Below are 25,614 nucleotides of genomic sequence, written 5' to 3'. Positions count from 1 at the left end.
CTAAAAAGCTAGAAAGTGACCCTGCACCCTCCCTGTGGGTTAACAAAATTAAGGAGGCTTTAAATGCTGAGGAAGACCTGGACTTCAAAGCCAAAGAAAAGCAAAAGGAGAATGGGTGTTTATATCAGGAAGACAAATTATGTGCATCATGAGTAAAAAGTGGGGTGGAAAACCCCTGGACTGCTGCAGCCCCTAGAGACTTCGTCATGACCCTGGATTTCATTACTGACCTACCTCCCAGTAAGGGAAAGACAACTATCCTGGCAGCTGGGGACACATTTTCTAAGCAGGCACATTTCATCCCTTGCTCACAAGTCCCGACAGCCAAGAAACTGGCTAAACTGTTCATGCAGCACATCATGCAGCTACACTCATTTCCAGGTAAAGACTCAAGGCCATGCTAGCAGCTGCAAGTGGAGGAGCGGGGAATCAAACCCGGTTCTCCCAGACAAGAGTCTGCACCCTTAACCACTACACCAAACTGGCTCTCCCAGAGATACTGAAGAGACGGCTTCTATTCCTGCTAACAAACAATCTAAAATTGGGGAGTTTTTTTACCTCTAGAGCCAAACCAAAACCTCCTTTGACTTCTCCTGTTGTCAAATTCTCTGTCTTAGAATACGAGAATGAAGAGGTGATAATCTGCCCTCCTAACCAGGAAGTTGGAAGTGAGGTAGAAGCTGATACTCAGCCAGGGTCGAGTCATTTAAAATCACAACAGAACTGCTCTAGTAATGAGGATATCTTTACCTCGCCCTACTGGGCTAGCACTTCTTTAACTTACTGCTGGAACAGTCAAAAGCCTCTTTGAAAATATTAAAAATATTGAAGGGGAAATTGCAAGCCTTGCTTCTGACATAAAGCAATTAACAGATGCAAATGGAGAAAAAAATGTCAGTCCCAATCAATGCATTTGCCCTCCATAACTGTGATGCCCCAGGAAAAGCTGCTGCCGAATGCCAAACCTATAGTCTCCTTAAGAACTAATTATACATCTGATGCTGCTGATAAATACTGCAACAAGTCGCAAAATCTAATCTTTTAGCCAAACCAAGTTTGCTTAACTATTTGCAGCTACAGGGGAAGAGTTCCAAGCTGGGGGAACAGTCATCTAGTCAAAAATCATCTTTGTGAACGTCTCAAAATCACCTACTGCCTGAATACATATGATAAGAAGGGGGGGTGGGGATAGGAAGTTTCAAACTTTGTTCAATGAAATGGTAGGCTAGAGGGAAGTTCCACCCCACTGGCAGTGAATTTTTCAATTTAATTACTACTCATTGGGTCAAAGACTTTCTTTTGTGCTGAATCTACGGCCATCAACTTCACTGGATGCCCCAAGTTCTAGTACTACAGGAAAAGGGAAGAGTTATCGATCTACCTCCCACATAATTTTATACATCTCTCTCATGTGCCCCCTTAGTTATCTGTCTTCTAAACAGCAAAGTTTCAGACTTTTCAGTCTTTCCTCATAGGAAAAGTGCTGCAACTCCTTACTTATCTCGAGCTGCTTTCACACACATTGTTGGATAATGTACTCTCAATGCACTATAGCAATAATCTGCAACTGGATTTCTGTGCGTAGCATCTTCTGCTCATCTGCCAGCTCTGTAATATCTTTTTTGAGGTTCAGCAATCAAAACTGCACACAGTTTTCCAAATGAAGCTGTACAATAGCTGTATACAGTAGCATCATAATATCAGTCATTTTCTTTCCAATCCTTTTCATAATAATCTCCACTTGCCTTTTTTTATGGCTTCTGCATACTGAATCAACATTTTCATTGAACTGTTCACTACAACTCCAAGATCACTTTCAATTTCAGTCTCAGTCCGTTTACAACCCATTAACATATATTTAAATTTAGGATTTTTTTGTTTTATCATGCATCAACCAGTACTTACATTTGTTGCTTCTTTCTGAATGCAGTAGTATTAGACACATTGTCTTACATAAATTTAAGAACTGTGCCAAATTGCAATTTCATGTTTCTTTCTCTCTGTGTCTCACATGTACAGAGTGAACAAAAAAATGAGGGAAGACAACAATATACCTTAACAAACATTCATGCTTCTTTGAGGGATTTGCATTCTAAACTATTTTTTAACCAGACACTGAAATTTTTTTTTGGCGGGGGGCGGAATGTAACTAATTTAAATCTGCAAAGAATCCACTAAATCTTTTTTTTTTTTTACATTTCTTCACAATTAACTTCTGTTTCAGAGCAATACCTCTGCACTTTGAGGGGAAGCATCTTGATGTATTATCCTTGAATCTCCAAGTCTATAAACCTGATCTAATTTAAAAAAAAAAAGTTAAAAAATTAAGAAGAAAATTAATTCCCCTGTCAGGTTTCTAACAAACTGGAACTTCATTTTCAGAAAGGGACACTGAACAGCTCGATATTGATCTCAGTTAATCAGCTCTCATTAAAAAGTGTAGAATGTCACTGAGGACAATCTCGTATTATAAAAAAAAAAGATAGACTCTTACCAAGAAACCGTCAGAGTACTGAAAATGACCTCTTGAGGGATCTTCAGCTGTTGGGCTCAGAGGTTTAGGGTCAGACAAGGAACGTTGCACCACGTTGGCAGACTTTGGGCTCATCTGAGTAATCTTGGTGACATCAGCATGCACAATCTTCTGAAGACTAATATCTTCACTTATGGGTACAAATGCTGACTCTATAACTGCAGCTGGAGAAACAGGGGAAATGGGAGAATAGAGAACTTTGGGGGATTTGGGAGGTGAAGGTGCTACCTGGAGTGTAGGTTCTGGCCGGAGATGGGTTGAATAGCCTATTTCTAAGGGTGTTGGGCGTTTCTTGTCTTTTTGAGGGGAGGTAGCTGTGAAGTATTGAGGGCTTTGGGAGTCTAGGACTGTTTCTGTCTGACATCCCAAACTTCTACCTTTATACATCTTTTCTGGAGCTGAAATGTGTTTTATAATTTCTACTTTCGCATCCAGCTGGGCCCTTACAGATGGGGTTCTTATTATCCCTGCAGGTTCTGTTTGTACAGAAATCTCTGCTACTGTCTGTACTGCAGTGCTGGAGAATTTGGAGAATGGTTTAGCCTTGTCCACTGCTATGGTAACTTCATATTTTCCTCCATGAGTTTTTCTACTCGATCTGCTGGTTGGGTCCCATTCGTCTTGGTCCTCATCATCTGTCTGAACGCTTGTATCAATACCCTTTTTAGTCCTCTGCCTTTGGTCTGTGTAGTTTGTATCTGCACTATCCTCGTCATCCGTTTGAACACCGCTGTCTGCTATCTTTTTAAGACACCTGGACTCCTCTTCTATGGTTTCATCCTCATATGGGCCAAGTAGCTTTGGCATGGAGCTCCTCTTTTTCAGTTGCTTTTCCTCTCTTACATCAATGTCCTTAAGTGACATATCTGAAACAGAACTTAGTATGCCAGGCCTAGGAATGTACTGAGAAGCATCATTTGACTGAAGTGTGTACCAGGCTTGGCTTTGAGGAATTTCAATGCCAAGAACAGCGGAAGTGGTTGAAGTAGTTTCCTCACCAGTCCAAAATTGGCTTTTTATAGCAGCCGCATATTGGTCTTCAGTAATTACTTGATCTGTGGTTGTTGGCGGAGACACATTTCTTGAAGTGTCATAATTATATTGATAGATTTGTTGGATTTTTTGTTCTTCTAGGTGTTGGTGAAGCTGTTGTTGAAGTTGCTGGATTTGTTCAATATGTAGTTGCTGCTGAGCTAATGTTTCCTGCCTCATTATGAACTGAGCCTGTCGCTCTTCCTCCTGCTGATATAGGAGATGATGTTTCATAGACTGCAATTCCTCAAGCTTTTTTTGAACCATGAATTGTTCTTGTTCTCGGAATCTTTGTATTTCTTGGCGTTCCCACTCTAGCTCCTCTGCAAAACGCTGCTGCTTCAGTTTCTCCAGCTCTAGCAGCTCACGCTCCAAGTCAAGATGTTGCTGTTTGTCTTCCTGAGGGACAACGAGAAGCGTCGCTTCATCCTGAATAACATCCATGAAAGCTTCGGAAACGGTTGTAAAGATAGGTAACAAGTCGGTGGACTCATTTGTGATAGTTTCTATAGGGTGAGAATGTAATCCTGGCTCAATGTCTATGTCAGTAATCTCACCCTCTTTGTCTGACGACATGGCGGTCAAGAAGTTATACGATCTTGGAGGTGTTTGGTTCTGCTGCAAGGTTGATAAGGAGGGCGTTTTATCAGGTGTGGGGAGAGCAGACATGTCTCTAACTGAAGTACTGAAAATGGAACCCGGTTGCGTTGTGATAGCATAGGTTGATGGGACTGGAGTTGCGACTGATGAATACACAACTCCGTTGGATGATCTTAAAACACTCCCAATGCCATATGGGGATCCTAATGTTGGCACTATTCTTGCTTGGGAATACTGAGGTGCACTGATCCCCATGCCAGAAACAACTTGCCGAGACTCTGGATAAGGACCAGTAATCTTGCTTGAGTAATCCACAATTTCACCTGAAATTACATGGCAGAATTACTGTCCTGTTCCCCCAAAACAAAGCATTTCTTGCGGATTCTGAATGCTATTGCGTGAAGATGAGCAAAATGAATGGGGAGAGGGTGTCATGCAAATCTTCATTTTAATGATCAGCTTTGGGCACGTAGCGGGAAGGGGGAAAGGCATTTGTTGAACATGCAAGTACAGGCAGGAACCTCTTGAGCAAAACACTTGATGTAAAAAGAAGGGGGGGGGAGTGCAAATTCCAGCATCGCTTCCACACCATTCAACATAATTATAACTAAAAGGGGGGAAAAAGGAAAAAATATAAAATAAAAATAATTCATCCTGAAATGAGATGAGCAACACCATTATTATATTTCAAAGGAAGATCTGATGCTTTATCATACTGACCTGTCATTATTCTGCCAGAAGTTAAGTCTACTGCTACATCAGTTTCCCCAGCTTGGTAGTCAAAAGTATTCTTGCTTTTGTACAGAAAAAGTCCAGCTTCTGATAAATTGGTGTCTGACATAGAAGGTTTCATACCTCCAATGGCTCTGTAGCCATACGGTCCTGAGCGGTCATACTGATAGTGATCATCCCTGTAACCAAAACGATCTTCAGGTAATGTTGCAGGAGCTTGGGCTGTACAGCTCCTACCGAATGGTAGCTTGTAGATCACATCACAACAAACTGCCCTTCTCCCTGCGGTCAAGTCCACAGGTTTGTCATCATCTTCTATTACAGAGGTAACAATTCCTGACATCATTTCATCCACTGACACCATAGTTCTATGGGCTTTTGTGGTACTGAGATCAACTACCCCACTCTCCATAGGTTCATGAGTAGCGCCAACATCAGCCCAAACACTGGTTATACCCACTGGAGGGACAGTCACCAGATTTGTAGAAGCCCAGGTCACTGGAGTACCTAGGGAAAGATTTATGGGCACTTCATCTCTGCCTGCAGAGAGTGCCTGGCTACCAGGTGCTCTTGATCCAAGTTCAAAATGTTGTGATGTTAGCTGCAGCGGTGTTGTCATTGCACGTCCAAGGTCTACAAGACTTTCTGAACTAGAACTATAGCTTTCAGTAGCCGTGCAGGTTACTATTGTAATTGTTTCAGTAACTGGAGCTAAAGAAGGCTCTGCTGTTGACGCAGTGCTGAGATTTATAATAGCCGGTTGAACTGTGCTTATTGGCCGTCCAGATATATCACTTGCCATGGTTTGCCGTCTTACTTCTATAGGAGCAGCAGAAAGATCCATACAGCTGTCCGTCCTTTCAAAATCCATTTTAGTCAAAGTGCGAAGATCAATGACATCGCTAAAGAGATGTATTCTTCCATTTTCTCTATATCTAGATGGATCTATTAACTGTGCTGGTTCCGGAGGTATAGTTATGGAAACACCACCTAAACCAGCACTTTTGACCAAAGACACTGAAGTTCTGGCAACTTCTGTTGTTATTAACTGTGTCGCTGAGCTAGGGACTATTTCAAAAATTGAGTGGGCAGTGATAGGAATAGCGGGGACAAGTTGATCACTTGTGCTTTGAATCTGCAGAGCACTGATGGATGGAATAAATAATGGTTGCATATTCAGCGATGCCTGTTCCTTAGGGGCTGATCCTGAAGGCCAATTTATAATCGCCTGGCTGGTAATGGACTCGGTTGGAGTTCCAGGCTCAGAGGGCAATGTGATAACAACATAGGTTTCCTGAGTGGGTTTTGATAGCCTTGGTGAAGATTTGTTAGAATGTGGAGACAATGGAGATGTAGGGGACGTCAGCTTGTACTCAGCAGGGGAAACCAAGTTCAAAGACATACCACTGGCTAAAGACAAACCTAGTGCCCTGGGCTGTGCTTCTGCTGGTTTGTGGACATTTGTTGGCAACTGGGGGACTGCTGGCTTGGGAGCAATAGGAGGTTTAATTATTTCAGGAGTTCTGTGTGTGAACACAAGCCCTGATGGAATTGAGGCTGGCTTAGGAGGGACAGGAGGGGGTGTGGAAGTATATATCCTCGTGACAACTGTCCCATTGGTTTTTATGGCAGAAGTTGACTCTACTGGTCTGACACTGCCAACAGATGGTACTATGGTTGGAGGAGCTGTTGTCAGTGGAGCCTTAGCTAGCGGCTTCTTTTTAGGATAAAGAGCTGGCTTAGGCAGAGTAGGTGGTGGAGGTGGTGGGGGAGGGGGAAGAGGGGGAGGCCGAGAGGGTGGAAGAGGAGATGACTGAGCAGCAGAGTCTAAAGAACTTCTGACAAATGAGAATGTTTTGGATGCAACAGTGGGGAAAGGCAAAACTGCAGATGGCAATTTGGGCACCGCAGAAGTAAAGGAGGATATTATCGGTGTTGGCTCTGTAGCAGGACCTGCAAATGTAAACTTTTCATCAGGTATAGAAACTGTTGAAGCTGTCCTTGCTGTCTTGACAGCAGCTCTTTTCTGTTCTTCATAAAGCTCCCTCACCATCACATCTTTTCCAGTTTTGTCCTCTTTGGATGAGATGGTTTCCAAGGCAATAGAGATGGGTCCAACAGGTTTTGTATCTGTAGATGTTGTTATGATGGACCCGACTTCAGGCAAGGAAACTGAACTCTGATCTACATGTGTTACATCTTTGGCTGGAAGTGCCTTCTTAGGGGGTAACACAGCAGATTCAAAGTACTCTTTTGTAGAAGTTATGGGAACCTGGTTCATTGAACTGGTCCTGTCAGGATCTGATAACTTGCTTATAGTATCTACTGTTTCTGCATAGCCTAAAGTCATGCCATCTAGTCCAGCCACAGGAGAAGAATTACCAGTGGTGTAAACTGAAGAAGTGGATGATGTGAGGGATGATGCATCTGAAGGTAAAACGGATGCAGCACTTTCTGAGGCTTCTGAGTATATCAGTACGGGTGCCTCATGGGAAATAATTTCTTCAATCTCCTGGGCATAATCTGTGAGGCATTCATCTTCTATTTCATCAGCTGTAAAGTGCTGAGTAATTCTGACATATGGAATAGGAAGCACTGCAGAACTCAGTGAAGGTCTATCTAAAACTGCTGAAGGAGTACTTGACATCCACGGCATGCTATCTGGTGCTTTGCCGGAGGTTTCTGCATCTGAGGGAAGAATTAATTCAGGTGACAGCTGAGTGGGACTGGAGCTTGGGCTCAATTGTATTTCTTGTTGCCTCATAAATTCATCGTAAGCAGCATCTGCATCTAACAACTGTTTTTCATCACTCAAAGATGGTGCCTCACTCTCCAAAACAACTATTTCATGACTTTCTGGCATAATGTAAGAGCTACATACAATGTCTTCTTGAGATATAACAGAATGCAGTGACTCTCTGGTAGAATACTCTTTCTGTACATCAATAGATTTTTGCATAGGTCCTTCATCTAGCTGACCAATAGGCTTTGCTTTCTTCTCTTTCTCTCTCTGTTGGCTAAATTCATAGTTCTCATTTTGTTTTGCAATGAAACTAGCTTCAGGAGTCCCACTGTAAGTATCTTCCACCAATGACTCATAAATATAGTCCTCTATTAACATACCACCATATAAGGGCTCTTTTTCAAATACTTCATCTTTTCCACTGATATCTGCAAATTTCTGAGCTTTGTGGGATGTACGCAGCATTTCCTCATACACATCTTCAGCGCTTTTTAAGGTATTTAACACACTGTTTTCTGGAATTTCAATTGGTTGCTCTTCTGTAGGAGAATATAAAGAGACAGATGTAGGCAATTTATAAACCTTTTGAACTTCTATTATTTTTTCAGGACTGATTTCAAAGGCTTCCGTATCTGATTCAATGCTTGGTGAATATTCGGAACAGGAAGACCGATGTAGTTCCTCCATTTCTGCTGCCTGACGCAGCTCTTCTGTTGGGGAAGCATCCTCAATTGGAGAAAGATTACTTGGTGGTGTCTTTGGCCGTTCCCTTCTTCTTTGGGCTCTGAGCTCATCCTTGTCTTTCTTAGCTTTTTTGCTAGCGCTCTTTCTTTGCTGCTGTTCTAGTTCGCGTTGTTTTTCTTGCTCTTTCAGCAATTCCTCCTCCTCTCTGAGCTCCTCTTCTTCTGAAGAGTCTTCAATAGTTGGAAGAAGAGGACCATGTGTTCGATGTCTGGCTTTACGGTGCTGTTTACTTTCTCCTCCCATTTTTTTATGACTTGGACTACTGTCACTGTCTTCATCGAGTGAAGATACAGATGTAGGAGAAGTACCTGGCGTGAAACTGGAGGCATGAAGACTAGAAGACCCTTCTCCTCGGGACCTATCTTCTGGTGAATCTGTAAGACTCTCCATCTCTAACTCTGGTTCTTCTTCAAAATATAGACTCCTCTTTGGCTGTTCAGATTCCTCAGAATATTTATTTGCTATCGTGCTGTTGAGTTCTATTGTTTTGAAACGACGAAGGCCTCCTCCGGTGATTTCTTCACTGTCTTGACTTTTTGTTTCCCTATATTTCAGTTCTGGACTTTCATCAAAAGTCTCATCGTCGTCGTCGTCGTCATCATGCCAGGAATGGCGCCTACCAGCATCCTCTTCATAGCCTATGCTACATTTGCGCGTTATCTTCTTATGTCTTCCTGCTGTTCCTTTTTTACTCTTCACTTCTTCCTTTATTGGGCTTTCATTTGCACTGATTTCCTTCAGCTGACTCCTGATGAATTTGTCATCTTCAGATCCCGAAGCATCTTCATCTGCACTCATTTCCAAGATCTGCTTTCTAATTAATTCTTCTTCATCACCTGAGCCTGGACTGTCTTCTGGTTTATATTCATCACTGCTAGAAGAACCAACACTAGTCTGTCTTTTTCTCTGTGGGACTGGTGAATTCTCACTTTCACTGCTATCTTCTACAGAGTCATAGCATTGCCTTCTTATTGAGACATCTTCCATTGCGCCTGCCATTTGTTTGTACTTCTTCTGAGATGGCATGGTTTGTTTACCATCTTCTGCAGGAGTTCCTCCATTTTTCACTTGAATTTTTGGCACAATTAAATCTTCATCATCTGAACTGCAGGATTCTGGTGCAAAAGGCAGGGGCTTCGTTTTGTATGTGTCTTTTGCTTGTTCAGCATAAATACCAGAAAGGATTTGGGTCTTTCCGGATTTCTCTTCAGCAAGGCTACAAGTTTGAGCTTCCAAAATTGACAAGACAGTGCTTTCTAGCTTAGCCAGATCAGAAGGACTCGACGGGCTACTTTCTTGTGAAAGTGTTTCTTGTTTATTAGGTTTTTCCAGCATATCTTTTTCATCACTTGTGATAAGACTAGGGATTTCACCAAGTGAACTTGATATCCCATCTGATGAGTATCCTGTGTCACTCAAGCCTTGTGGACTTTTTTGTTGCTGGGAACTTGATGTGTCTGATTTATTGTCTTCTTTTTCCTAATGGACAAAATAAACACAACACGTTCAGTCTAATCTTAAAGAAATTACGTAACAGTAAGATTTGCTAAGAACAATACAGATGTTCATGATAAAGGATTATACTAAGAGTCAGGTTAAACTTGAAGTGGGAAAATGCACTGATCTTCTTATCTTATGTAAGGATATAAAATGACATTTGAATCGTTACTTTCCCCATTCAGTATAATTAGGCTTCATGCAAAAAAAATCCAGACGACTACTAATTTTGTCATGATTTTATGCTACAAATCTAGTAAAAACACTATTTTCAAGGAATTTCTAGGACACTTTAATTATGTCCAGGTTGTTATGATCATTGCCAAATTATTAAGAATATTTACAGCAGGGTTGGGGAACCTTTTTTCTGCCAAGCGCCATATGGATATTTATATCATCATTCGCGAGTCATAAAAAAGTATCAACTTAAAAGCAGTGCTCTGCTGAGGGAGAACGATTCAGGCCAGCAAAATTAATGCAAATAATTGTTTCTTTTATTTGAAATCATGTGGGGAGAGCCTAATCTGGCACACGCACACACACACCCGACCTGCCACCCTAGGCAAATGCCTAGGTTCAGGGCTTTTTTGTAGAAAAAGCCCAGCAGGAACTCAGTAGCATATTAGACCACATCCCCTAATATTAGCAAAATGGGTCACACACTCATTTGCATATTAGGCCACACCCTCTGGGATAATCAAGTGCATAATGAACTGTGACAGTAACTTTTTCAGCCCCTGCAACAATTCTGGCCGGCCAGCCAGGCCCCATGGAGGCTACCGCACAGTACATTTGGGCCCTGTGATCCCTGCTTGGCCCTGGCTTCACAGTGCGGCTGGGCTCCATGATCCTCGCTGGCCAGTCAGGCCCCAGGGAGGCTGCCACACGGCCAAGTGACCTCGAGGGCCATATATGGCCCTCGGGACAGAGGTTCCCCACCCCTGATTCAGAGAGTACAAATGTTCAAGTTGTAGCCAGCTTATGAAGAAATCTGCCAGCAGTGTGCGGAAATAGCAGTCTAGATGCTGAAGGGCCACAATCAAATCCCAGCTTAAAAAGGTAAAGGTGCAAGCACTGAGTCGTTACTGACCCATGAGGTGATGTCACATCATGACATTTTCTTGGCAGACTTTTTACCGGGTGGTTTGGCAATTGTCTTCCCCAGTCATCTGCACTTTACCTCCAGCAAGCTCAGTACTTGTTTTACCGACCTGGGAAGGATGCAAGGCTGAGTCAACCTTGAGCCCAGCTTAGTCCTGATCAAATATCCAATTACAGCAAGCTCCAGGGATAATTTTTTTTTTGTTTAAAGAGCTAATAACAATCTTTCTATCAAATACTGGTTACATGTGCACTATTTCGCAGACTGCGGGAGCTATTTATACCAAATGCTGTCTGAATCCTCCTCGTCCAAATGGATTGCCTGCTTAGAGAAGAAAATATCCACCTTAGGTTTATCTATGGATTCTCTCTACATGCTCCCTTTTACAAACACATTATCTAATTAAACATAGAATTTTAGATATCGAATTGCAAAAAATAATCAGTGCTGCCAATACATCTTGTTCCCCTTTGAATTTTGGAATTTCCCCAATTATTGGTCATCTGCCTTCTTATCTATCAACTCTCCATGTTCCACAATTGCGTAGAGCATTGAGTCTTGCCAGATGCAATACTATCCCATCAGCAGTTACCTATGGTAGATATAAAAAAATCACACTCTCATTAAGACTTTGTACATGCAACTTAAAACAAGTTGATTCATTGCCCCACATTCTTCTTTACTGCTCCCAGCATGATACTATATGCCTTAGGTTTCTAGACCCAATTGTGTTCAATATGACAAGTTGCTCAGATGCTGCAGAGGTATGCTGTCTTCTGAACAATTTGTCATCTGAAATAACTGAAAAGGTTGCTTTATTCTGGTAATCAAAGATCGATTGTCCAATGTATAGCTGTATATGACTATTTTTGTTATTTCTGTATCTCTTTTTTGCCTTATTTATAATCTGATTTATGCCAATAAAAGCTTGTGTTTGTTTGTTTGTAATAACAATGGGAGCAAGGCTGTTTAATTAGAAAATCCCTCTCCCCTCCCCTGCTCTCCCAACATGGCCCCATTACAAATAAGGACCCCAAACAGCTGGGATTTATATTTCAAAAATGAGCAGAGATCCATGGTAAAAGAGGAAGGGCTGAATAACTTGGTGGCTTGCAGAGTAAGATCTGAGCTCAGATTGTCTTATGCTTGCAGGTACATAGCTTGGATATGACCAAAGGCACCAGCCCTTCTTCAAAAGATACTGGGCCCTTGGCTCTTAGGCAGCCTGGTAAACCAGGACCAATCCAATAGAGAGCCAGTTTGGTGTAGTGGTTAAGTGTGTGGACTCTTATCTGGGAGAACCGGGTTTGATTCCCCACTCCTCCACTTGCACCTGCTGGAATGGCCTTGGGTCAGCCATAGCTCTGGCAGAGGTTGTCCTTGAAAGGGCAGCTGCTGTGAGAGCCCTCTCCAGCACCACCCACCTCACAGGGTGTCTGTTGTGGGGGAGGAAGGGAAAGGAGATTGTGAGCCGCTGAGACTCTTCGGAATGGAGGGCGGGATATAAATCCATTATCTTCATCTACCTCACAGGGTGTCTGTTGTGGGGGAGGAAGGTAAAGGAGATTGTGAGCCGCTCTAAGACTCTTCCGAGTGGAGGGCGGAATATAAATCCAATATCATCATCATCATCAATATGTTTATATTATTTGTCAAAATTATTTGTTAAAACTGTATTTTGGTATCTTTCCGTGAGCTGTTTTGGGTCCCTTGGAGAAAGGGTTGCATATAAATCCTTCCTAGAACTAATGGAAGGGCAGGAGGATGGGGGCGGGGGGGAAGCCCAGCAAAACGATAAAAGCTAGTGCTGTCACAGTATGGAGACAGACTGCAACTCCAATTTAATTTGATTAGTGTCCATCACTACCATACTGTGCCATTCCCTTCATATTCCCACTGGATAGGCAGTCGTTCCCTGGGCAAGTCTCAGTTGGCATCTCCAGAATTCAGGTGAATTTGGCTGGCTTGCTCCTAAACAGGGCTTTTTAAAGCAGGAATGCAGTTCTGGCTAGCTTGGCATCAGAGGGTGTAGCTTAATATGCAAATGAGTTCCTGCCGGGCTTTTCCTACAATAAAGCCGTGTGAAACAATAGTGACATCAGAGGGCGTGGCCTAATATGAAAATGAGTTCCTGCTGGGCTTTTTCTATGCCCTGCTTGTAAATTATAATATTATTATTAAGAACTGGCTTGTTCCTAAATTAAACACTTATGCGGTATTGAGAGTATTTTGCCATCGAAATTCAGAACGGTTTTGCATCTGATTAGAGAAGAGGTTCAGCACTGATTTGCTCCTAATATAAATATAAACACTTAAGCAGTATTGATAGGTAAGTTCTTAACAACAACAATAATAGTAGTAATAATAATTATTATTATTAATTTATTATTATTGTTATTACTCATTTAAAAGCATACACTTCCATTCAGCTTTGTGTTGTATCTCGTTATAGTTAGCATGGTTTATTCAAGGTGATAAATTTTGAAGAAAATAAAGAGGTTGTAGAGAGTATTTTGCCAGCCAAATTCAGAAGGATTTTGCATCTCTTTAGAGAAGAGGTTAAGGTCTGCCTTGCTCCCAATATCAACACTGACTTCTAACAAGAAGCTGATAACTTTGAAGAAAATATAAATACTCCTGAGAAGGGCTTTTTATGAAATGAGCCTATATCTGGGTGCTTACTGGATGGTAGGGTTGCCAAGTCCAATTCAAGAAATATCTGGGGACTTTGGGGGGTGGAGCCAGGAGACATTAGGGGTGGAGCCAAGATCAAGGCTGTGACAAGCATCATTGAACTCCAAAGGGAGTTCTGGCCATCACATTTAAAGGGACGGCACACCTTTTCAATTCCTTCCTTCCATAGGAAATGATGAAGGATAGGGGCACCTTCTTTGGGGGCTCATAGAATTGGACCCCCTGGTCCAATCTTTTCAAAACGTGGGGGGTACTTTGGGGAGAGGCACTAGATGCTATACTGAAAATTTGGTGCCTCTACCCCAAAACAGACCCCCCAGAGCCCCAGATACCCGCGGATCAATTCTCCATGATTTTCTATGGGAACAAATCTCCATAGAGAATAATAGAGTTCCCAGAAGACATTTCCCTTCCCTTTAAACTCAAAAAGTGTTACTAAATGTGTTAGCCAGCATATCACAGTGTTTCTTTGTATTTTCTGTAATATGAACTGTTATCCCAAGTGGTTGTTTTTTCATTTTCTAGGTGAGGCCTCTGCATCTCCTGGAATTACAGCTGAATTACAGATTACAGAGTTCAGAACCAAAATGCTTCTTTGGAGGGTGGACTCTTTGGCATTATAGCCTGCTGAGGTCACTACCCTCTCCAACTCCCACCTTCTTTAGGTTTTACTGTCAAATCTCCAGGAATTTCCTAATCCAGGGTCAGGGGGTGAGGCATGGCTTTCAATAAGGGCCTACTGCCTTTCTTTGATTTTAGCATTGGCCAGAGGTCCACTAAATCTTATCTTAAACAATGGGCAGGTTCAGATATTTTAGGAGTTTTTAGCAAGATTTCTTTATAGCCTTCCTGTTTCTTGGTCCTAGCTTTATATTTCATTATTTGTCAGAAACAGTAGTTCTCCCCTGGAGAAAATTACTGTTTTGAAGGATGGACTCTGTGGCATTGTACTATTCTGAGGCCCCTCCCCTCTCCAAACCTCACCCTCTTCTGGATCCACCCTCAAAGTCTCCAGGTAGCTTCCATCACAGACAGGTGGGATGACTCCCATTGTTTCTACGATCTATTGCAAAGTTATTCTGTGGAGCTGGCAGGAGCTAGAAGAGGAAAATTAAAACTTACTGTTTTTCTTTTTAGTGTTTCAATATGATCAGGCTTTGCTAATAATGTTGCTGGAACTGAAATTTCTTTTTGAGATTTCTGATCTTTGGAAAAGGTTTCTGGAACCCCTATGGCTGAATCCTCTTTTTTAATGTCTTCCTTTTTTTTTGTTCCTTCAGGCAGTTTGGCTTCTAACTTCTCTTCAGCTCCAACTGTCACCAGTACACGTTTGGCTTCAGGGAACTGGGGGATATCTTGCAAGAATGGAGACTTGATGTCATCCTCTACCGTTCTAGTTAGTTGAGCCTGATCAGTACTCGACTTGGAAGAAACTGGATCCAGCACAGGGATCTTTACCAGTTTTACCTGCAGATGTTTTAGATCATCCAGTCGAAGCTGATCAGCAGAGGATGCCTTCACTAATTTTCCCTGCTGCAGTTTTGATTCATCCTTCCGAATCTGATCAGCAGACGGCTGATTCACCAGCTTTGCTATTGGAGCTGATCTCTTAAATTCACTGGCAGATGGTACTTCTGTCATTTTTTCTTCCTGGTGTTTCAAATCTTCCTTTTGAACCTGCTGTACAATCTTATCCTCAGGTGAAGTCTCCTTTGTCTCTTCCTTTTGAATATGACCAGCAAGTGGTGCTTTGGGCAGTTTCACTGGTTGAAAATTTGTATCATCCTTCTGAATTTGGTCAGCAGGTCGTGGCTGGGCAACTTTCAGCTCTTGATTTTCTTTTTGGGGTGATGGTGTTTTAGCCAATATGATTTCCTGAATTTTATCACATGGTGATATTATTGCCAAATCACCTGGCATGGTTTCTGAGATCTTATCTGCAGATGGTCTTATGGCCAGTTTTAGCTCTTCCTTTGGAATTTGATCAGTAGAGGGTGCCTTTGCCAATTCTAGATTCGACTTTGCCAAATCTTCCCCTTGAACGATCTGTGTGATTTCATCAGCTAATATTGTTTTTTCCACATTTTCTTGAGCTGTTAAATATTCTTTTTCAACAGTCTCTTGGACTTTTTCTGCAGGCATGTCCTCTGTTAATTTTTGCTGTTGACGTTTTGAATCTTCCTCCTTAATTTCTTCGGCTTCTTTTGGCTTTTCCAGTACCTGAGAAGATTGTGCTATGGACTTTTGCTGAGAAAATGACTCCGCAAGCTTAGTCTGTCTTAGAACAGAGACTGATGGTTTGGGTGATGATTTTGAAAGCATAGTTGGCGTCAATTGGCCCATATCCCCAAGTTGTCCTTTTAATGCTCTCTGCGTCTGGCAATTTAAGCACAGCCATTCTTGTACCTATAACATAATAAATAGGATTAAATTAATAACATAAACATTGTATTAAAATATTCATATTATACTTACAGGTGAATGCAGGATTTCAAATTTACAAGTCAGAATTTATTTGGCTGCATTGTGAAATGTATATAACTCTCCTAAAACCAATGCAAAAAATTGTCCAGGATAGCATAGCCGCTTTCTATGAAAGTATAAATTATCACCACCTACTGGTTAGAAGAGTAAAAAAAAAGTTCTTTTCAGTTAATCAGCATGCTCATTGCCAGAATCTAAGTACAGGTGGCTTTTCAAGGATACTGAAACCAGAGTGAAAGAAGGTAATGAAGAAAATAATAAAGGAAAGCTTTTATTTGCTATTAGGATAAACCATATTGCATTTTTTTTTAAAAAACTTTTTTATCCTAAGATGCTATGCAAAGTGGCTGCAGAATCAGTTCAGAGGCATAGTGGACATTCTTTGAAAACCTAGGAGTTGTGTAAAGTGATTCTGCATTTCTACTTCTCCTGGCCTAGAGTAGGTTTCTCAGTGAAAAAGACCACAAGCTGTTTTTTTTTTTAATGCCTTTATAACAAATACTGTGTTCTCAGAACTGTGTGACGACTGCATTTGGGACGGTGCAGCCCACCTGTTCTACTGTTCACTACTCTGGTTCTTCTCCCCCCCCCTTCGCCCCAAAACAAAATTCAGGCTCTTTTCAGATGGATTGGGACCACAACCTGAGCTTTTCTGAAGAACATGCCAACAGATTTTTGGGTTGCAACTACTGCATACTTCTCTAGACTGTGATGACTTAAAGAGCTTGATAATGATAAAAAACAAGAAAATGATAAAAACCATATCTACTTTACTGGAATATTCTTGAGTCAAACACCTCTCTAGAGGACTCATAACCAGTAAGGAGTAGGGATGGGCACAAACTGGGAAAATGGTGGTGGTTTGTGGTTTGTGAGGTTTGTGAGTTCAAGATGCTACAGAATGGCCCCCCTGGTTAACAAGTTGGTAAAATGTGGTTTGGATCATTACAGTTATATGAATCTGTGACTGGTTGACAGATCGCACCCAAGAGTGCTTGTGAATGGTTCCTCATTCTCTTGGAGAGGAGTGACAAGTGGAGTGCCTCAAGGATCTGCCCTGGGACCTGTTTTGTTCAACATCTTTATAAACAATTTGGATGAAGGAATAGAAGGAATTGCTTATTAAATTTGCTGATGATACTAAATTGGGAGGGGTTGCAAATACAGTAGAAGACAGAAACAGGATACAGGATGACCTTGACAGGCTGGAAAACTGGGCTAAAACCAATAAAATGAATTTTAACAGGGATAAATGTAAAGTTCTGTGTTTAGGTAGGAAAAATCCCATACATAGCTATAGGATGGGGGAGACTTGTCTTAGCAGTAGTTTGTGCGAAAAGGATCTAGGGGTCTTAGTGGATCATATGCTGAACATGAGTCAACAGTGTGATGCAGTGCTAAAAAGGCAAATGCAATTTTGAGCTGTATCAACAGAAGTATAGTGTCCAGTTCATGTGATGTGATATCGCTTTACTCTGCTCTGGAAAGACCTCACCTAGAGTATTGTGTTCCGTTTTAGGCACCACATTTTAAGAAGGATACAGACAAGCTGGAACGGGTCCAGAGGAGGGCACTGAAGATGGTGAGGGGTCTGGAGACCAAGTCCTATGAGGAAAGGTTGAAGGAGCTGGGGATGCTTAGCCTGGAGAGGAGGCGGCTGAGAGGTGATATGATCACCATCTTCAAGTACTTGAAGGGCTGTCATATAGAGGATGGTGTGGAACTGTTTTCTGTGGCCCCAGAAGGTAGGACCAGAACCAATGGGTTAAAATTAAATCAAAAAAGTTTCCGGCTTAACATTAGGAAGAACTTCCTGACCGTTAGAACGATTCCTCAGGAGGTGGTGGGCTCTCCTTCCCTGGAGGTTTTAAAACAGAGGCTAGATGGCCATTTGACAGCAATGAAGATCCTGTGAATTTAGGGGGAGGTATTTTGAGTTTCCTGCATTGCGCAGGGGGTTGGACTAGATGACCCTAGAGGTCCCTTCTAGCTCTATGATTCTGTGATTGGGCTAGAGGCACCAAACCCACAGTTAGCCTCCAGCTGATTCTCCTCTACCTGCCTTTCAAGTATGGTGAGAAATGGATTTAGGGAGGCTGAGTTACAGCCCCCCAAAGCAGGTGCCCCCAAGGAAGTGCTCACTTATGAGTGTGTCAAATGGACCCCCTGCAAGCTAGAGACATCAAACTTGCAGAGGAACTCCCCAGGATGCCCCCCTACCTGCTCTCCTAGTTTGGTGAGGATTAACTGTGGGGGGTGAGAAGTGGTCCTACAAAGCATGTGTCCGCAAGAAAGCGCTCTCTGCGGAATCACAGACACAGGCTCAGGAAGGCTCTGTTAAATGGACCCCACCTGCAAGCTATATGTGACAGACTCACAGAAGACTTCCCCGGGCTGTCCCTCTTCCCCTCAGAAGTAACAGAAGTCCAGAATATAAAGGTACCACTGACAGAATGGTTCTGCCCTTGCAGTTTAGGGAATATAGAATTGATTTAACATTGATTGATTTAACATATTACACTGATTGATTTTACATATTACACTGTAGAATTGATTTAACATATTACACTGTGAGTATTATGAAGAGAGTAAAGATCATCCTTCCTATATTAAAGAGGTTTCATGGGTTTTCAGACACAGAAGTTAAGCCAGAAATTATTTAACCCTAATACACAGCTCATACTGAACTATGCTACATTTTTAGCCATTGCTCATAAAATTCATAAAGTCCAGATGTAATTTAGATATAAAGTGATTTTGTGAGGTCTAGCTTCTTTATGAGTGTATTTGGAATTCTGTTCTTAATGTTCTTAATATAAACATTTCAGGTAAGTCAATCAAACTTTTAAAACGTTTAAACCTTTGTACTATGATGATAGTGGTACCTGCAATATTACTGTGATTTCAACATAGAGATTATGCTAGCTATATACCAATAACATTTCACTCTCTGATTGGTCACTCTCTGGAGAAATCACAGCTGACCCTTCTTCTCTGGCCTGGGAGGTGGCCACTGACCACCTGCCCACCTCCTCCTAGTGACCGGGGCCTGGGGGGCCCTGCCACACACCCCCTCATGCTGGGGAGGCGGTTATCCAGTTGTGGACATGGATTCTGGGGTGGCTGTGAGGAGCAATCATCAGCGCTGCCTTCGCACCATCCTCAACATCCACTGGAGTGACTTTGTGACCAACACTGAAGTCCTCAAGAGGGCGGAGGTTACAAGCATCGAGGCACTGCTCTTGAAGACGCAGCTGCGCTGGGCAGGGCATATTTCTAGGATGGAAAACCACCGCCTTCCCAAGATTGCTCTGTATGGCGAACTTTCCACCGGCCATCGAAATAGAGGGGCACCAAAGAAGAGGTACAAGGACTCCTTGAAGAAATCCCTTGGCACCTGCTGCATCAACCATCACCAGTGGTCTGACCTAGCCTCAGATCGCAAAGCATGGAGGCACACCATCCACCAGGCTGTCTCTTCCTTTGAGAATGCACGCATAGCTGCTCTTGAGGACAAAAGGAGATTGAGGAAGAATCGTACTGCTACAGCACCAACCCCAAATTAGACTTTTCCCTGCAGCCACTGTGGCCGGACCTGCCTGTCCTGCATTGGTCTTGTCAGCCACCAGCGAGCCTGCAGCAGACGTGGACTATTGCACCCTTCTTAAATCTTCGTTCGCGAAGCCAAGCCGAGAGAGCGAGAGAGAGAGACTCTCTCTTATAAAAACATCGGTAGAGTTATTTGTTTCTGTACAGGAGTCAACCCTCTAGCCAGCCGACCAGAGGGTTGCCAGGAATGAACTAGTGGTTACAGACATCAATTATATAGTCAAACTGCGAGGGGAAATGTGACTCTTCCCCCTCCCATCTTTTCATACCAAGTTGCATTATCAGCTGGAGATAACACAGTCTGTTCAGTTCGCACCTTCCAAGGCCATTCACATAGCCTAGGCCAGTGTTTCCCAAAGTGGGCGATATTGCCCCCTTGGGGCGCTGGAAAGATCAGGGGGTGGGGGTGGTAATAGCTTTGGGTGCAATTGTGGGGCGGTGAATAAAAATAAGGGGGCGATGGAAGCGTGAGGAGAGGAGAGGAGAGGAGAGGAGAGGAGAGGAGGTGTTAAAACATCACGTTTCTGGGAGGGGTCCAGAATTTATAATTTAGAGAAAAAATCCAATTAACAAAAATAGAGGGTTCCTTTTTGTCTGCTACTTAGTGCAAATTCACCCAATTAGACTAGTAATGAGGACCAGAACTCTTTCCAAACAAAATATAAGAAGGATACAGTTTATTTACAAGAAAGGATAAAAAAAAAACAGAGGTGTACGGACAAACAAGAAAGACAGACACAAAAAAACCTTACTAGTCCATCCTAACCAATGCTTGCTATAGCTAGTAGTTTCTCAAGGTTGCTTGCAGTTTCTCTCTCAGCAATACAGTTCAAGCCAGGACAGTGGAAGTACTGAGGCAATTACATAAACTTCTCTGAAGAGTTTCAACCTGTAGCTTGCTCCTCACAAGGTTTTATGCAGAGTGTCTTCTTACAGTCCTCTGGTTACCAGGTGGTTGCTTCTGTTGATTTCAGCCAACTGCAATGCCCCAGACACAGAGACTGATTTCCCACTCACCTTACGCTGCTCTCAAGCGCCTCTTCTCCACGGGGCTTCCCTCCGATTTCACACTATCTGCCCTGGGAGTGCAGCTAGTGTATGCTTTTCTGCACCACAAACAGAAACTGGGTTTTAGAGGTTTCTGTTTGCAGCACAAAAAAGCCAAAGCTAGCTGCAGCCCCTGGGCAAATAGTGTGAAATCGGAGGGAAGAACCGCTGAGAAGAGGAGCTACAGAGTGGCGTAAGATGAGTGCAAAATTGATCAAAGTGTCTTCTGCAGGGCTAGCACATGGAAGAAGGTGAGTAGGTAACCACCTAGGGTGCCACCCTGCCAGGGGGCACTGCTGGGCACCCCCTTCCCTTGTGGCACAATTGTGCCAGCCAGCAAGCAAGTCAAGAGCCCCAGGCGGTGCTGCCATGCCGCCATTTTCAAGGAAGTCTCCGAAAAGCACCCCATTTTACCACTGCCCGCTGCTTTCAGGTTGAAAGCGGCTGGGCAGGGCATCTTCCCATTGCATTCATTGGAGCTGACAAGGGGAGGGTGGATAATAATTATAAAGAAATTTCAAAAATCCTCTGTGTATAGGAATGTTACTGTGGTTGGTTTTATAAAATAATTTTAGAATTTCAAGCTTCAAATTGTCCTTTTTTACAACATCTTTGTTTACCCTGTGTGCAAATTTGTCGCCGCATCTTTTAGTCCACTTCTTGAAGGTAGATTTCCAGGGGGGCGCTGCGTGACTTTTTTTTCTGAAAAGGGGACGTTAGGCCAAATAAGTTTGGGAACCTCTGGCCTAGGCCAAGGGAGGAATCATAATTAGAGCTTAGATGTCCTCTACGGGACATCATAAATAGATCCCTCGCAGAGGGGCATTTCCCAACGCCTTTGAAAGAGGTGTTGGTTCGCCCTCTCTTAAAAAAAAGTACAGCAGACCCGGCCGAATTGGCGAATTACCGTCCGGTGTCTAATTTACCATTTTTAGGTAAAATCATTGAGAGGACAGTGGTGTTGCAGCTACAGAGGTTCCTAGATGACGCTTCCGTTCTTGACCCATGCCAGTCTGGATTTCGACCGGGCCATGGGACGGAGACAGTGCTGGTCGCCTTGGTGCATGACCTCCAGCGGCACCTGGATCGGGGCGGCGCTGCGGTACTGATGTTATTAGACCTGTCGGCGGCATTTGACACAGTCGACCATCAGTTGCTAAAGCGCCGCCTCGCCGACATAGGGGTTGGGGGGTTGGCCTTGCAATGGCTCTCCTCCTTCCTCTCTGATCGGGGACAAAGGGTGGCTATTGGGGGTGAACGATCCCAGAGGCACACACTTGATTGTGGTGTGCCTCAGGGAGCAGTTCTCTCCCCAATGCTGTTTAACATTTATATGCGCCCCCTTGCCCAGATTACCCAGAGGTTTGGGCTGGGTTGCCATCAATATGCAGATGACACCCAGCTCTATCTACTAATGGACGGCCGGCCTGGCTCCGCCCCAGGGAACCTAGATCGGGCCTTGCAGGCTGTAGCAACGTGGCTCAGATTGAGTGGGTTGAAGTTGAACCCAGCGAAGACTGAGGTCCTTTGTGTGGGTCGCGGTGCCCTGGGAGGGGAAATAGCTCTCCCAACTTTCGATGGCGCACCATTGAAATCAGCGCACCAGGTAAAGAGTTTGGGTGTTTTACTGGAGCCTTCATTATCCATGGAGGCCCAGATAGCAGCCACTGCCAAGTCAAATAAAACAATAAAGCACATTTAACGTCCAAAGCATGCCACCTACGTTCCTCATCAGAGGAAGGCGTAGGATAAAACGTGGGTAACCAGACTTCTAACTTAAGGTGAAACTGAGAAACCACCTTGGGAAGAAAATAAACATCAGGAGCCAATGACACTCCAGACTCCTGAAAAACAAGATATGGATAGTCACAACGCATAGCCATGAGCTCCCCTGCATGGCGTGATGTAATTGCTACCAAAAAAGCAGTCTTCCAGGACAGAAGCTGTAGAGAGCAGGTGGCCATTGGCTCGAAGGGACGCCGAGTCAACCTGTCCAAAACTAAAGTCAAGTCCCACAGCTGTGGAGGTGACCTCGATGGAGGATGCAATCTGAGCAGACCTTTTAAAAACCTCTTAGAATGAGGGTACGCAAAAACTGAATGCCCCTCAACCGACTCATGGAACGCTGATATCGCTGCTAAATAAACTTTAACTGAGGAAAAGGGAAGGCCGGCATCCACCAGAGATAACAAAAATTCAAAAATCACCGATAGCCCCTCCTGCTGAGGTGGGACTGTAGGCTCAGCTAAGAATTGAAGAAACTTCCGCCACTTCCTATCATAGGAAGCACGAGTAGACAACTTCCTACTATTTGGGAAGACGTGCTGGACTCTACTGGAGAACTCACAGGGTTGATGAACCATGCTGTCAGTTTCAGGTGAGGCACGTTGTGATGGAATACATGTCCGTCCTGAGCTGACAGAAGGTCCGGTTCCGCTGGAAACTGATACAAACCCCCCCTCGCTAGTTGAAGCAAGATCGGGAACCAATTCTGCCGAGGCCACCATGGTGTCACTAGGATGCAGCATGGCCTTTCCCTTGCAATCTTGTTGACAACTCTTGTCAGCAGCGGCAGAGGCGGAAACAGGTACAGGAACCAGTCGTTCCACTGGAACATCAGGCTGTCTCCCAATGACTCTGGATCCGTGCCCCCCCGTAACAAAACAGAGGGCACTTCTGGTTCCTGGCTGTGGCAAACACATCCACCTGAGGATACCCCCAGAACTGAAACACAGGTTGAAGGAAGCTCCACTGTATCTCCCACTTGTGCGGAGATGCTGCTCCTCTGCTCAATGAGTCTGCCTGCAGAATGAGCACCCCTGGAAGATGTGCAGCCCTTACAAAGATGTCATGCTCCAGGCACTCCATCCACAGCTCTAGAGCTAGCGCACAGAGTCGATGAGAGACTGTCCCGCCCTGCCTGTTGATATAACACGGGGCTGTAGTATGGTCCGTCAACAGGGCCACCGCCTTCCCCGCCACTATGGGACAGAAAGACCGAAGGGCGAAATGAATTGCCAGCAGTTCCAGATAATTTATGTGGCAATGAGTCAATTGTGGAGGCAAAGGGCCCCCCACACACAGAGAGTCCATGTGAGCACCCCAGCTCCACAAAGACACATCTTTGGAGATGGTCACAGTTGTTGCAGGTAGGTGGAAGGGAGCTCCCTGACAAATATGGATTTCCACCATTGCAGGGTCTGGAGGGTCAAAGGTGGAATCGTAAACCTCTTCCGAGGTGAGTCCCGTAAAGGTCGAAACTGTCTGAGAAACCACAGTTGAAGACCTCTCATTCTCCATTTTGCAAACAGCAACACGCTTGTGCAGCCACAACACTCATCATCTTGGTGAACACCCGAGGTGCAGTGCACAGACCGAATGGAAGGGCTTTGTACAGGAAGTGGTTGGAACCTACTGCAAACTGAAGGAAATGCTTGTACGCAGGATGGATGCTGACATGGAAGTAGGCATCCTTGAGATCCAATGTTGCCATCCATTCCCCTAGGTTGATGAGGGGAAGGTTTGTTTGCAGAGCGGACATTCTGAATTTCTGGTACACGATAAACCTGTTCAGATTCCGAAGGTCCATAATTGGCCTCAATCCCCCATCCTGTTTGGGAACCAGGAAATAAAGAGAGTAGAAGCCTCCCCTTCTGGCCTCTACTGGGACCGGTTCTATGGCTTGTTTCTGTAAGAGGTTGCTCACCTCCACCAGCAGAGGTGGGGAAGGGGGTGTGGTGACAATCACCGACTGAGTCGGAACCTGAACAAAATCTATCTTGTACCCTTCTGCTATGATGGAAAGAGCCCACCTGTCTGTGGAGATGGACTCCCAAGTTGGAAGGTATGGACGAAGGTGGATGATAGATGAAGTAGGGACAGCAATGCATGCTACTGGAAAGTCAAAGGCCCTGCTTTTGTGGGAGAGCACCCTTAGATTTGCCAGTGGTTTGTGCTGAAGCAAACCTGTTTCGGTTATTTCCCCTGTAAGGAGACCTACTTTCTGGTTGGAAAGAATGAGGTCTCCACTGCTGATCCGGGGAGAGTTTTTGGTAGGGCCGCTTAGGCCAGGATTTGTGCCACTGCTTTGGCCTAGCAGCCTTGGATAAGGCCAGGACACCCAGGTACCTTGAGGTCTTTATGCTCTTGTCCATCTCCTGGAGGACGCTGTATGTGGTTGAGATGAAGAGACCTTCACCCTCAAAGGGTAGATCTTCTATGAAGGCCCTGGTGTCAGGCTGGAGAGCTGTAGACCTCACCTAAGACTGACGGCGTAGGGAGACAGCAGATGTGATGGTTTTAGCTGATAAGTCAACCATGTGCTTTGCTGAAGTCAGTTGTTGCTTGGCTACAGCAAAGCCCTCCTTTTGCAGCTTCCTAAACGCAGCTCTCATTCCTCGCTTAGGGAGGACAAAAGGGGTGTGAGCTGCTCCCAGATTGAGTATTGGTATCTAGCCATGCAAGCAGCATAATTAGATACCTTCAATCCCAAGGCTCCAGCCGAATAAAACTTCCTTCTTATATTGTCCAATTTCCTGCCCTCCTTGTCAGGTGGAGAAGAATGCATCTTGCGGGCCTTGGATGATGAGGAGACTACCACTGAGTTGTGTTTGGGGTGAGCAAATAAAAACTCAGCACCAGCCTCCTGGACTCGATAGATATGATCCAATCTCCTGGAAGAAATAGGAGTGGACGCTGGCTTTGCCCAAGGCTCCTTCACCGCCTGCAGGATAACTTTCATTACAGGTAAAGCCACCACCACCGATGTGTCCCGCTGCATAATATTGAAGATGGCGT

General features: G+C 44.0%; 1 protein-coding gene across 1 annotated transcript in view; it reads right to left on the bottom strand.

The window, feature by feature from the left end:
• Positions 1–25,614, bottom strand: part of PCLO (piccolo presynaptic cytomatrix protein) — a 346,649-nt gene that overhangs the window by 232,869 nt on the left and 88,166 nt on the right. The window contains exons 3-5 of the mRNA XM_060258536.1: positions 14,800–16,083; positions 4,886–9,863; positions 2,495–4,488 (exon numbers count right to left, since the gene is read on the bottom strand). Of these exons, the coding sequence (XP_060114519.1) occupies positions 2,495–4,488; positions 4,886–9,863; positions 14,800–16,083 (8,256 nt within the window). The remainder of the gene's footprint in view (positions 1–2,494; positions 4,489–4,885; positions 9,864–14,799; positions 16,084–25,614) is intronic.

Source organism: Heteronotia binoei, chromosome 17, assembly GCF_032191835.1.
Source record: "Heteronotia binoei isolate CCM8104 ecotype False Entrance Well chromosome 17, APGP_CSIRO_Hbin_v1, whole genome shotgun sequence".
Taxonomy (NCBI): Eukaryota; Metazoa; Chordata; class Lepidosauria; order Squamata; family Gekkonidae; genus Heteronotia; species Heteronotia binoei.
Note: the sequence above shows the minus strand (reverse complement) of the source record. Positions and strands in the feature narration are given on the sequence as shown.